At 50.5% G+C, this 14211-nt stretch overlaps 1 protein-coding gene across 2 annotated transcripts in view; it reads left to right on the top strand.

The window, feature by feature from the left end:
• LOC139380978 (integrator complex subunit 6) overlaps nucleotides 1-14211 on the top strand; it is a 47866-nt gene that overhangs the window by 16067 nt on the left and 17588 nt on the right. For both annotated transcript variants that reach the window (XM_071124185.1, XM_071124186.1), the window contains 5 exons: nucleotides 2183-2366; nucleotides 6345-6470; nucleotides 9911-10053; nucleotides 10150-10302; nucleotides 11240-11372. In XM_071124185.1, coding sequence (XP_070980286.1) covers nucleotides 2183-2366; nucleotides 6345-6470; nucleotides 9911-10053; nucleotides 10150-10302; nucleotides 11240-11372 — 739 coding nt within the window. The remainder of the gene's footprint in view (nucleotides 1-2182; nucleotides 2367-6344; nucleotides 6471-9910; nucleotides 10054-10149; nucleotides 10303-11239; nucleotides 11373-14211) is intronic.

Below are 14211 nucleotides of genomic sequence, written 5' to 3'. Positions count from 1 at the left end.
CCTAGGGAAAATGGAGGTAGGCTGGGTTTATAGAGATAAGAGGGAGAGTTATGAAGTTGAGACCACGGGGGCAATAAAAGGCAGTGTGGAATAAGGGGGCGCTAGACTCTGCTACAGGGATGGTTGGCCGTGGAATAGACGCACAATGGGTTGCTGGTGTGCTTCTGCGCCCGTTTTAGGTTGTTGTCGGGGTGTTCATCTGTTGCAGTTTTCAAATCGTGGTCATCGTGTGTCTGTGAATCACAACCATTTAAAGACGACGAGCGATCACAGTGTTGAGCCATACTCAATACAATGTCAGCATTTTGTTGCCAGGGTGGTGGTTTCCACTCTCTACTGTTTGTGAAAGGCTGAAGAAATCTCACCCCAGCCTGTTGGTCCATTTTGAGTGTGTGTGGTCACTTAGGCCAGCATATCAACCAGTATGGGGACCATTTTAGACTGTGTGGTCACTTAGGTCTGCACATCAATCAGTACTGGGGCCATTGGAGACTGTGGTCACTTAGGTCTGCACATCAACCAGTACTGGGACCATTGGAGACTGTGTGATCACTTAGGCCAGCACATCCATCAACCCGTACTGGGACCATTTTAGACTGTGTGGTCACTTAGGCCAGCACATCCATCAACCAGTACTGGGACCATTTTAGACTGTGTGGTCACTTAAGCCAGCACATCCATCAACCAGTACTGGGACCATTTTAGACAAAAACACAGCCCTTTATGCAGCGTTGCGCCCTCGGTAACGCCGGCAGCGTCGCGCCCTCGGTGACACGCGTTGTTGCGCGACATAAAGTAGTGCGACATGCTGACGACACTTGCCACGTACATGTTGATTTTTTTTTTCAATTTATAAAAAATTTCTTCCATACACACGCGATCATGACATTACAGGATAAGATATTAAAAGTAACTATTAACTTGCGGGGCATGTTAAACACACAAACATTCATGGCCATTTCTCTAGCTTGCTATTGCTAGCTAATTTGACCTGGGAGATGAACATTGGGTTATTTATTTTACCTCAACTTTTTTTATGCTGAATTTTCATAGAATTTGGACCCAGATTCATACTTGGATTGTTGTTGTTTTCTACTCTGACTATAAACACCTGCAAAAGCTGGATATCTAGCGATCCGTTCTGATGCATTCTAACAGTCTAATAAATACATTTCATATATTGCTATTGCAAAAAAAAATAATAATAATTGGGTTGTGTTAATGAAGGTTTTAGGTAGGCCTACCATTTTTTTTTTAAGAAGATGAACCAAAAAAAAAGTTTTGTATTAGTCTGTTACAGTAGGTTATATGTAGAGACGGGGAAAAACACGAAACGCACCACAATTCAAATCTTAAGACACCAAAGAAATGAATTATTCCGTTAAGGCAGGTCTGTGTTTCAGAAACCTTTTTTTTTTAGAACCTGCTCTTTCCGAAATCAGAACGTCTTACCTGCACGACGGACCATTTTGGAAAAAGTAGTTTGTTGTTGTTGTTGTTGTTGTTGGTAAGTTCCGTTCCATGCAGTCTCGTCACAAAGCAGTTGATAATATTGTCACCCGTCTGACTATTGTCAATTGAATCTTGTCTTTAGGATGCATCTGTTTTTATTATAGGCCTGGGTGTGAAATTAGTTTTGATATACTGTCGTTTAGGTGTAGTTTCTATGGCAGCTAACTGGTGAAGGAAGGGGGTGGGGGGTGTGACACGTCCTCCTAGAACTGGTTATAACACAAACTCTGTTTGCGATATCGAAATTCTAACAACGACAGCGTGTTGTATAGACTTATTTAGGAAAAGTCAAGGATGGGTGAACATGACTTTGAAAATGGTAATTAAAATGTTAAATTCTTATGACTTCAAATTATGTTCTCTGAGTTAGTTAGTTATATATATGAATAATCTCCCCTCGTTCATCTGTCAAATACCCACGTGGGGTTGTATGCTCCTTAAAACTGAGTAGATGGGGAAAGGTGTGTCAAGTAGAACCAAGTTCTATTTTAGAGCTTGGCTTTGCTGACGTGAGTCAGCGCTGTGAGTAAAATCATTTTAAAAACATGTACAGGTATGTGTAAAATGTATTTGTCATTCCAAGTGTCCGGTGAGGTTTGCATGCTATAAACGTCTCTCGCTCTCGGTGCTCTTCTTGTGTAATTCAAATGGTTTCTCCCTCCTCCTCCAGCTCCACCTTCCCCTGACCACTCCTCTGCCGGGCAGTGAGCTGACCAAGGAGCCGTTCCGCTGGGACCAGCGTTTGTTCTCCCTGGTGCTGAGGATCCCTGGACACGCCACTGTAGAGCCTGAACCACTGGGAGGGGTCCCCCCCGACGACTCGGCCATCACCCCCATGTGCGAGGTCACCGGAGGTGAGGCGCTGTTTGTGTGTGCGCGTAGTATGTAACTGCCGGCAGTGTCTATGTAAGGCCATATGACAGTAGTGTATGTCAAATCAAAGTTTATTTGTCACATGCACACGATACAGCGGGTGTAAACGGCACATTGAAATGCTTACTTGCAAGCTCTTTCCTCAATAATGCCTTATCAATATACAACCATAAGTAGCTAAGGAGCTGAGCACGTTAGGTGTAGCTTCCTAGAGAGCGCCGGGGCGTAGCTTCCTAGAGAACGCCGGGGCGTAGCTGTCTAGAGAACGCCGGGGCGTGGCTGCCTAGAGAACGCCGGGGCGTAGCTGCCTAGAGAACGCCGGGGCGTAGCTGCCTAGAGAACGCCGGGGCGTAGCTGCCTAGAGAACGTTAGCATGTGTCCAACACAACACACAAGTACAGTATGAGCATAAGCCTCAACCTAAAAGCATAACTAGAATTAAGCCAGCTGCCTTCATTGTCTAGAATGAGCCAGCACCGCCTAACCTGAGCCTACTGTGACCTACAGTGGAGCGGTGATGGGCCAATAGCCAGGGGTGGTGTGGGCATGTGAGTTCTAATCATAGTGCAGCTTGGTGAATAGGACACAGTGAGTGAAAAGTGCTGATGGGAGGTCAAGATTATGAAGTCGGGCTTTCTGCTCGATGCCACATGGGTCAGATGGGCAATGGCTTCATCTGCTGCTACTGGGACTACCACTGGGACTCTACATACTGCTACCACTGGGACTCTACATACTACTACCACTGGGACTCTACATACTGCTACCACTGGGACTCTACATACTGTTACTACTGGGACTCTACATACTGCTACCACTGGGACTCTACATAATGCTGCTACTACTGGGACTCTACATACTGCTACTACTGGGACTCTACATAATGCTGCTACTACTGCTACTACTGGGACTCTACATACTGCTACTACTACTGCTACTACTGGGACTCTACATACTGCTGCTACTACTGGGACTCTACATACTGCTACTACTGGGACTCTACATAATGCTGCTACTACTGCTACTACTGGGACTCTACATACTGCTACTACTACTGCTACTACTGGGACTTTACATACTGCTGCTACTACTGGGACTCTGCATACGGCTACCACTGGGACTCTACATGCTGCTACCACGGACTCTACATGCTGCTACTACTCGGACTCTACATGCTGCTACTACTGGGACTCTACATACTGCTACCACTGGGACTCTACATGCTGCTTCTACTGGGACTCTACATGCTGCTTCTACTGGGACTCTACATACTACTGCTACTACTGGGACTCTACATACTGCTGCTACTACTGGGACTACATGCTGCTACCACTGGGACTCTACATACTGCTGCTACTGGGACTCTACATACTGCTACTACTGGGACTCTACATAATGCTGCTACTACTGCTACTACTGGGACTCTACCTACTACTACTACTGCTGCTACTACTGGGACTCTACATACTACTACTACTACTACTACTGCTACTACTGGGACTCTACATACTGCTACTACTGGGACTCTACATAATGCTGCTACTACTGCTACTACTGGGACTCTACATACTACTACTACTACTGCTGCTACTACTGGGACTCTACATACTACTACTACTACTGCTGCTACCACTGGGACTCTACATGCTGCTACCACGGACTCTACATGCTGCTACTACTGCGACTCTGCATACTACTACTACTACTGCTGCTACCACTGGGACTCTACATGCTGCTACCACGGACTCTACATGCTGCTACTACTGGGACTCTACATACTGATACCACTGGGACTCTACATGCTGCTTCTACTGGGACTCTACATACTACTGCTACTACTGGGACTCTACATACTGCTGCTACTACTGTTACTACATGCTGCTACCACTGGGACTCTACATGCTACTGCTGCTACTGGGACTCTACATGCTGCTACCACTGGGACTCTACATGCTGCTGCTACTGGGACTCTACATACTGCTGCTACTGGGACTCTACATACTACTACTACTGCTGCTACCACTGGGACTCTACATTCTGCTACCACGGACTCTACATGCTGCTACTACTGGGACTCTGCATACTACTACTACTACTGCTGCTACCACTGGGACTCTACATGCTGCTACCACGGACTCTACATGCTGCTACTACTCGGACTCTACATGCTGCTACTACTGGGACTCTACATACTGATACCACTGGGACTCTACATGCTGCTTCTACTGGGACTCTACATACTACTGCTACTACTGGGACTCTACATACTGCTGCTACTACTGTTACTACATGCTGCTACCACTGGGACTCTACATGCTACTGCTGCTACTGGGACTCTACATGCTGCTACCACTGGGACTCTACATGCTGCTGCTACTGGGACTCTACATACTGCTGCTACTGGGACTCTACATACTGCTACCACTGGGACTCTACATGCTGCTACTACTGGGACTCTACATGCTGCTACTACTGGGACTCTACATGCTGCTACTACTGGGACTCTACATACTGCTGCTACTGGGACTCTACATACTGCTACTACTGGGACTCTACATACTGCTACTACTGGGACTCTACATACTGCTACCACTGGGACTCTATATACTGCTACCACTGGGACTCTACATACTGCTTCTACTGCTGCTACTGGGACTCTACATATTGCTACATACTGCTGCTACTGGGACTCTACATACTGCTGCTACTGGGACTCTACATACTGCTGCTACTGGGACTCTACATACTGCTACCACTGCTTCTACTGGGACTCTACGTACTGCTACTACTGCTGCTACTGGGACTCTACATACTGCTACTTCTGCTACCACTGGGACTCTACATACTACTACTACTAATGGGACTCTACATGCTACTACCACTGGCACTCTACATACTGCTACTACTGGGACTCTACATACTGCTTCCACTGGGACTCTACATGCTACTACTGCTACCACTAGGACTCTACATACTACTACTACTACTAATGGGACTCTACATGCTACTACCACTGGCACTCTACATACTGCTGCTACTGGGACTCTACATACTGCTACTACTACTGGGACGCTACATGCTACTACTGCTACCACTGGGACTCTACATACTACTACTACTACTACTAATGGGACTCTACATGCTACTACCACTGGGATTCTACATACTGCTACCACTGGGATTCTACATACTGCTACTACTACTGGGACTCTACATACTACTAATACTACTGGGACTCTACATGCTACTACTACTAATGGGACTCTACATGCTACTACCACTGGGACTCTACATACTGCTACCACTGGGACTCTACATACTGCTACCACTGGGACTCTATATACTGCTACTACTGGGACTTTACATACTGCTACCACTGGGACTCTACATACTGCTGCCACTGAGACTTTACATACTGCTGCTACCACTACTACTGGGACTCTACATACTGCTACCACTGGGACTCTACATACTGCTACCACTGGGACTCTACATACTGCTACCACTGGGATTTTACATACTGCTGCCACTGGGACTTTACATACTGCTACCACTGGGACTTTACATACTGCTACCACTGGGACTTTACATACTGCTACCACTGGGACTTTACATACTGCTACCACTGGGACTTTACATTCTGCTACCACTGGGACTTTACATACTGCTACCACTGGGACTCTATATACTGCTACTACTGGGACTTTACATACTGCTACCACTGGGACTTTACATACTGCTACCACTGGGACTCTATATACTGCTACTACTGGGACTCTATATACTGCTGCCACTGGGACTTTACATACTGCTGCTACCACTACTACTGGGACTACATGCTACCCATTACTGCTGATTAGAGACTACACAAAATGGCTCTGGCTATTGAGGGTGTGTGTTTGTGTGTCTTGGTGAACAGTGGGTGAGTGTGGTCTAATGTCAGAGTGTGTGTCTCCTAGGTCGCTCCTACAGTGTGTTCTCCCAGCGCATGTTGAATCAGTGTCTGGAGTCTCTACTGCAGAAGATCCAGAGTGGAGTGGTCATCAACTTTGAGAAGACGGGCCCGGACCCCCCTCCTGGAGAGGGTGAGAGGCTGTCCTTTAATGTTCCCCTAGCCTCTACTGCCTCCCTACACACGGTCCCCTGGCCTCTACTGCCTCTCTACACACGGCCCCCTGGCCTCTACTGCCTCCCTACACACGGTCCCCTGGCCTCTACTGCCTCCCTACACAAGGTCCCCTGGCCTCTACTGACTCCCTACACACGGCCCCCTGGCCTCTACTGCCTCCCTACACACGGTCCCATGGCCTCTACTGCCTCCCTACACGCAGTCCCCTGGCCTCTACTGCCTCCCTACACACGGTCCCCTGGCCTCTCCTGCCTCCCTACACACGGTCCCCTGGCCTCTCCTGCCTCCCTACACACGGTCCCCTGGCCTCTCCTGCCTCCCTACACACGGCCCCCTGGCCTCTACCCCCTCCCTACACACGGCCCCCTGGCCTCTACCCCCTCCCTACACACGGCCCCCTGGCCTGTACTGCCTCCCTACACACGGCGCCCTGGCCTCTACTGCCTCCCTACACACGGCGCCCTGGCCTCTACTGCCTCCCTACACACGGCGCCCTGGCCTCTACTGCCTCCCTACACACGGTCCCCTGGCCTCTACTGCCTCCCTACACACGGTCCCCTGGCCTCTACTGCCTCCCTACACACAGTCCCCTAACCTCTACTGCCTCCCTACACACAGTCCCCTGGCCTCTACTGCCTCCCTACACACGGTCCTCTGGCCTCTACTGCCTCCCTACACACGGTCCCCTGGCCTCTACTGACTCCCTAAACACGGTGCCAGGGCCTCTACTGCTTCCCAACACACGGCCCCCTAGCCTCTACTGCCTCCCAACACACGCCCCCCCCCCCTACACACGGCCCCCTGGCCTCTACTGCCTCCCTATACACGGTCACCTGGCCTCTACTGTCTCCCTACACACGGTCCCCTAGCCTCTACTGTCTCTCTACACACAGTCCCCTATCATCTACTGTCTCCCTACACACGGTCCCCTGGCCTCTACTGCCTCCCTACACACGGTCCCCTGGCCTCTACTGCCTTCCTACACACAGTCCCCTGGCCTCTACTGCCTCCCTACACACAGTCCCCTATCATCTACTGCCTCCCTACACACGGTCCCCTAGCCTCTATACGGTCCCCTAGCCTCTATACGGTCCCCTAGCCTCTATACGGCCCCCTATCATCTACTGCCTCTCTACACACGGTCCCCTGGCCTCTACTGCGTCCCTACACACGGTCCCCTGGCCTCTACTGCCTCCCAACACACGGTCCCCTAGCCTCTACTGTCTCTCTACACACAGTCCACTATCATCTACTGTCTCCCTACACACGGTCCCCTGGCCTCTACTGTCTCCCTACACACGGTCCCCTAGCCTCTACTGCCTCCCTACACACAGTCCCCTAGCCTCTACTGCCTCCCTACACACAGTCCCCTAGCCTCTACTGCCTCCCTACACACAGTCCCCTGGCCTCTACTGCCTCCCTACACACAGTCCCCTGGCCTCTACTGCATCCCTACACACAGTCCCCTATCATCTACTGCCTCCCTACACACGGTCCCCTAGCCTCTATACGGTCCCCTAGCCTCTATACGGCCCCCTATCATCTACTGCCTCTCTGCACACGGTCCCCTGGCCTCTACTGCGTCCCTACACACGGTCCCCTGGCCTCTACTGCCTCCCAACACACGGTCCCCTATCCTCTACTGCCTCTCTACACACGGTCCCCTATCCTCTACTGCCTCCCTACACATGGGCCCCTATCCTCTACCCCCTCCCTACACACGGCCCCCTGGCCTCTACCCCCTCCCTACACACGGCCCCCTGGCCTCTACTGCCTCCCTACACACGGCGCCCTGGCCTCTACTGCCTCCCTACACACGGCGCCCTGGCCTCTACTGCCTCCCTACACACGGTCCCCTGGCCTCTACTGCCTCCCTACACACGGTCCCCTGGCCTCTACTGCCTCCCTACACACAGTCCCCTAACCTCTACTGCCTCCCTACACACAGTCCCCTGGCCTCTACTGCCTCCCTACACACGGTCCCCTGGCCTCTACTGACTCCCTACACACGGTCCCATGGCCTCTACTGCCTCCCTAAACACGGTCCCAGGGCCTCTACTGCTTCCCAACACACGGCCCCCTAGCCTCTACTGCCTCCCAACACACGCCCCCCCCCTACACACGGCCCCCTGGCCTCTACTGCCTCCCTATACACGGTCCCCTGGCCTCTACTGTCTCCCTACACACGGTCCCCTAGCCTCTACTGTCTCTCTACACACAGTCCCCTATCATCTACTGTCTCCCTACACACGGTCCCCTGGCCTCTACTGTCTCCCTACACACGGTCCCCTAGCCTCTACTGTCTCCCTACACACAGTCCCCTAGCCTCTACTGCCTCCCTACACGCAGTCCCCTAGCCTCTACTGCCTTCCTACACACAGTCCCTTGGCCTCTACTGCCTCCCTACACACAGTCCCCTATCATCTACTGCCTCCCTACACACGGTCCCCTAGCCTCTATACGGTCCCCTAGCCTCTATACGGTCCCCTAGCCTCTATACGGCCCCCTATCATCTACTGCCTCTCTACACACGGTCCCCTGGCCTCTACTGCGTCCCTACACACGGTCCCCTGGCCTCTACTGCCTCCCAACACACGGTCCCCTAGCCTCTACTGTCTCTCTACACACAGTCCCCTATCATCTACTGTCTCCCTACACACGGTCCCCTGGCCTCTACTGTCTCCCTACACACGGTCCCCTAGCCTCTACTGTCTCCCTACACACGGTCCCCTAGCCTCTACTGCCTCCCTACACACAGTCCCCTAGCCTCTACTGCCTCCCTACACACAGTCCCCTAGCCTCTACTGCCTCCCTACACACAGTCCCCTGGCCTCTACTGCCTCCCTACACACAGTCCCCTATCATCTACTGCCTCCCTACACACGGTCCCCTAGCCTCTATACGGTCCCCTAGCCTCTATACGGTCCCCTAGCCTCTATACGGCCCCCTATCATCTACTGTCTCTCTGCACACGGTCCCCTGGCCTCTACTGCGTCCCTACACACGGTCCCCTGGCCTCTACTGCCTCCCTACACACAGACCCCTATTCTCTATACGGTCCCCTAGCCTCTACCGCCTCCCTGTGGCGGGCCTGGTGCAGTGCACGCTGACACGGTCACCAGGTGTGCTGTGTTTCCTCAGACACATGGGTGCGGCCGGCTTCCGGGTTAAGCGAGCAGTGTGTCAGGAAGCAGTCGGCGGTTCTCGACCGTCGCCTCTCCCGAGTCCGAGCGGGAGTTGCAGCGATCAGACCAGACTATAACTATATATATATTTTTTGTAAATGTCTTGCGGGCTGGATTGAAGTGCCCGGTGGGCCGGATGTGCCCCCCCCCCCCCCCCACCCCCCTTCCTCTAGCCCCTCCCTCTATTTCACACTTTATTTTGTCTGTCCAGATGAGACCCTGAAGCCCGGCCCCCAGTCGTGGCACTGCTGCCACAAGCTGATCTACGTACGACCCAACCCCAAGACCGGTGTGCCCATCGGACACTGGCCCATTCCTGAAGGCTTCTGGCCCGACACGAACTCCCCCACCCTGGTAAGAGAGTGTCTCTGTCTGACACGCGTGGCTCGTGTCTGTGCATGCTGGTGTGTTTTTCTCTGATGTTCCTGTTCCCCCCCCTCTCTCTCCCAGCCCCCTCGCTCGGCCCACCCCCACGTGCGTTTCTCCTGTCTGGACTCAGAGCCCATGGTGATTGACAAGGTTCCCTTTGACAAGTACGAGCTGGAGGCTTCACCTCTCACACAGTACATCCTGGAGAGGAAGTCCCCTCATACCTGCTGGCAGGTACGCAACATGATACACTACACACCCGGTACTACACCCAGTACTACACTACACACCCCGTACTACACACAGTACATCCTGGAGAGGAAGTCCCCTCATACCTGCTGGCAGGTACGCAACATGATACACTACACACAGGACTACACACAGGACTACACTACACACCCAGTACTACACCCGGTACTACACCCAGTACTACACACAATACTACACTATACACCCGGTACTACACCTAGGACTACACACAGTACTACACTACACACCCGGTACTACACCCAGGACTACACACAGTACTACAGTACTACACACAGTGCTACACTACACACCCGGTAATACACACAGGACTACACACAGGACTACACTACACACCCAGTACTACACCCAGGACTACACACAGTACTACACTACACACCCGGTACTACACCCAGGACTACACACAGTACTACACTACACACCCAGTACTACACACAGTACTACACTACACACCCAGTACTACACCTGGTACTACACCCAATACTACACACCCGGTACTACACACAATACTACACACAGTACTACACTACACACCCAGTACTACACTACACACCCAGTACTACACTAAACACCCATTACTATACACAGTACTACACTACACACACACAGTACTACGCACAGTACTACACGCACAGTACTACGCACAGTACTACACTACACACACATTACTACGCACAGTACTACACACACAGTACTACACACAGTACTACACTACACACACAGTACTACACACAGTACTACACTACACACACACAGTACTACACACAGTACTACACTACACACCCAGTACTACACAACACACAGTAATACACACGACACGCCATACACAACACCAATACAACACAAGGTGGGCTTGTTTGTTTGTGCTCTCACTCAGTTCCCCTCTCCCTCCCTCATCCTCTAGGTGTTTGTAAGTAACAGTGCCAAGTACAGTGACCTGGGCCAGCCCTTTGGCTACCTGAAGGCCAGCACGGCTCTCAACTGTGTCAACCTCTTCGTCATGCCCTACAACTACCCTGTTGTACTGCCTCTACTGGGTAAGCCCTGGGCCCTGCCCTAATACGCTAACTACCCTGTTGTACTGCCTCTACAGGGTAAGCCCTGGGCCCTGTCCTAATACGCTAACTACCCTGTTGTACTGCCTCTACAGGGTAAGCCCTGGGCCCTGTCCTAATACGCTAACTACCCTGTTGTACTGCCTCTACTGGGTAAGCCCTGGGCCTCATCCTAATGCTCTAACTACCCTGTTGTACTGCCTCTACTGGGTAAGCCCTGGGCCTCATCCTAATGCTCTAACTACCCTGTTGTACTGCCTCTACTGGGTAAGCCCTGGGCCTCATCCTAATACGCTAACTACCCTGTTGTACTGCCTCTACTGGGTAAGCCCTGGGCCTCGTCCTAATGCTCTAACTACCCTGTTGTACTGCCTCTACTGGGTAAGCCCTGGGCCCTGTCCTAATACGCTAACTACCCTGTCGTACTGCCTCTACTGGGTAAGCCCTGGGCCCTGTCCTAATGCTCTAACTACCCTGTTGTACTGCCTCTACTGGGTAAGCCCTGGGCCCTGTCCTAATACGCTAACTACCCTGTTGTACTGCCTCTACTGGGTAAGCCCTGGGCCCTGTCCTAATACGCTAACTACCCTGTTGTACTGCCTCTACTGGGTAAGCCCTGGGCCCTGTCCTAATACGCTAACTACCCTGTTGTACTGCCTCTACTGGGTAAGCCCTGGGCCCTGTCCTAATACGCTAACTACCCTGTTGTACTGCCTCTACTGGGTAAGCCCTGGGCCCTGTCCTAATACGCTAACTACCCTGTTGTACTGCCTCTACTGGGTAAGCCCTGGGCCTCGTCCTAATGCTCAAACTATGCGGTTCTGCTGCCTCTGATCTACTTGGTATGACCCATCCAAATTCTTTAGAGAACAGTTCTCCCAATGCTCTTCCCGGAGAGATGCTGTCCTGTAGGTTTTTCACTCCAACCCTAATCTACAGCGCCTGATTCTAATACATACAGTGCCTTGCGAAAGTATTCGGCCCCCTTGAACTTTGCGACCTTTTGCCACATTTCAGGCTTCAAACATAAAGATATAAAACTGTATTTTTTTGTGAAGAATCAACAACAAGTGGGACACAATCATGAAGTGGAACGACATTTATTGGATATTTCAAACTTTTTTAACAAATCAAAAACTGAAAAATTTGGCGTGCAAAATTATTCAGCCCCCTTAAATTAATACTTTGTAGCGCCACCTTTTGCTGCGATTACAGCTGTAAGTCGCTTGGGGTATGTCTCTATCAGTTTTGCACATCGAGAGACTGACATTTTTTCCCATTCCTCCTTGCAAAACAGCTCGAGCTCAGTGAGGTTGGATGGAGAGCATTTGTGAACAGCAGTTTTCAGTTCTTTCCACAGATTCTCAATTGGATTCAGGTCTGGACTTTGACTTGGCCATTCTAACACCTGGATATGTTTATTTTTGAACCATTCCATTGTAGATTTTGCTTTATGTTTTGGGTCATTGTCTTGTTGGAAGACAAATCTCCGTCCCAGTCTCAGGTCTTTTGCAGACTCCATCAGGTTTTCTTCCAGAATGGTCCTGTATTTGGCTCCATCCATCTTCCCATCAATTTTAACCATCTTCCCTGTCCCTGCTGAAGAAAAGCAGGCCCAAACCATGATGCTGCCACCACCATGTTTGACAGTGGGGATGGTGTGTTCAGCTGTGTTGTATCTCCAAGAACAGGGTTGGAGTGAAAACCTACAGGAAGGTGTATCTCCAAGAACAGGGTTGGAGTGAAAACCTACAGGGGGGGTATATCTCCAAGAACAGGGTTGGAGTGAAAACCTACAGGGGGGGTATATCTCCAAGAACAGGGTTGGAGTGAAAACCTACAGGAAGGTGTATCTCCAAGAACAGGGTTGGAGTGAAAACCTACAGGGGGGGTATATCTCCAAGAACAGGGTTGGAGTGAAAACCTACAGGGGGGGTATATCTCCAAGAACAGGGTTGGAGTGAAAACCTACAGGGGGGGTATATCTCCAAGAACAGGGTTGGAGTGAAAACCTACAGGGGGGGTATATCTCCAAGAACAGGGTTGGAGTGAAAACCTACAGGAAGGTGTATCTCCAAGAACAGGGTTGGAGAGCCCAGGCCCCAGTTTCCCATTAGCGATGGATCTTAGGCTTACGACGGTTTAAACAATGCATCGTTCCTTCAACAGCCGAAGATGGTAACGTGCATTTTCCCAAAACGTAACGCACAGAGTGCGGTCGCTAAGTGCATCGTCGAGGCGTGTGTCGATACTGAAAAGGATTGAAAGGAAGGCAGCGTTGCTCGTTGGATCCACTTCCCCGTTCAAATCTGACCTTAATTAACATCAGTCCACAATACAGACGACGGATCAGCTCCTAGAGAGAGATTGTCACCTATGGTTGAAAATCTTGAGGCTGCTTGTTCTAATGCTCTATAATAATGCATTGACCCATGATTTGGCACATCATTACGCATGTTTTTACACATTAAATATATTGAGGCAAACATTTCTGACAGTAGCCTAACAATTGGCAAAATAAAACTAAATTTAAATGAACATGAAATTGATTTCATTGCGATTTTAAATATATAGTTCTATGTAGGCTATACTTGTTTGTAACAATATGCCAAAAAACTTTAACTTTTGTATTTTTATTGAACTTCGTTCTGAATTTATCGATGGTCACAGAGAGACCGATAAACATCTTTAGTCCGTTTTAGAAGATCTCATTCATATAAAGTGACGCGGAAGGGCAAAAAAACAAACATCTAACAACACTGTTCTCTGAGTGGTCTGAGGCGATCTGTAAATAACAAGTGTTTTTCAAGTGCAACTTTAT

This window comes from Oncorhynchus clarkii, chromosome 22, assembly GCF_045791955.1.
Source record: "Oncorhynchus clarkii lewisi isolate Uvic-CL-2024 chromosome 22, UVic_Ocla_1.0, whole genome shotgun sequence".
In the NCBI taxonomy this organism is placed as follows: Eukaryota; Metazoa; Chordata; class Actinopteri; order Salmoniformes; family Salmonidae; genus Oncorhynchus; species Oncorhynchus clarkii.
Note: the sequence above shows the minus strand (reverse complement) of the source record. Positions and strands in the feature narration are given on the sequence as shown.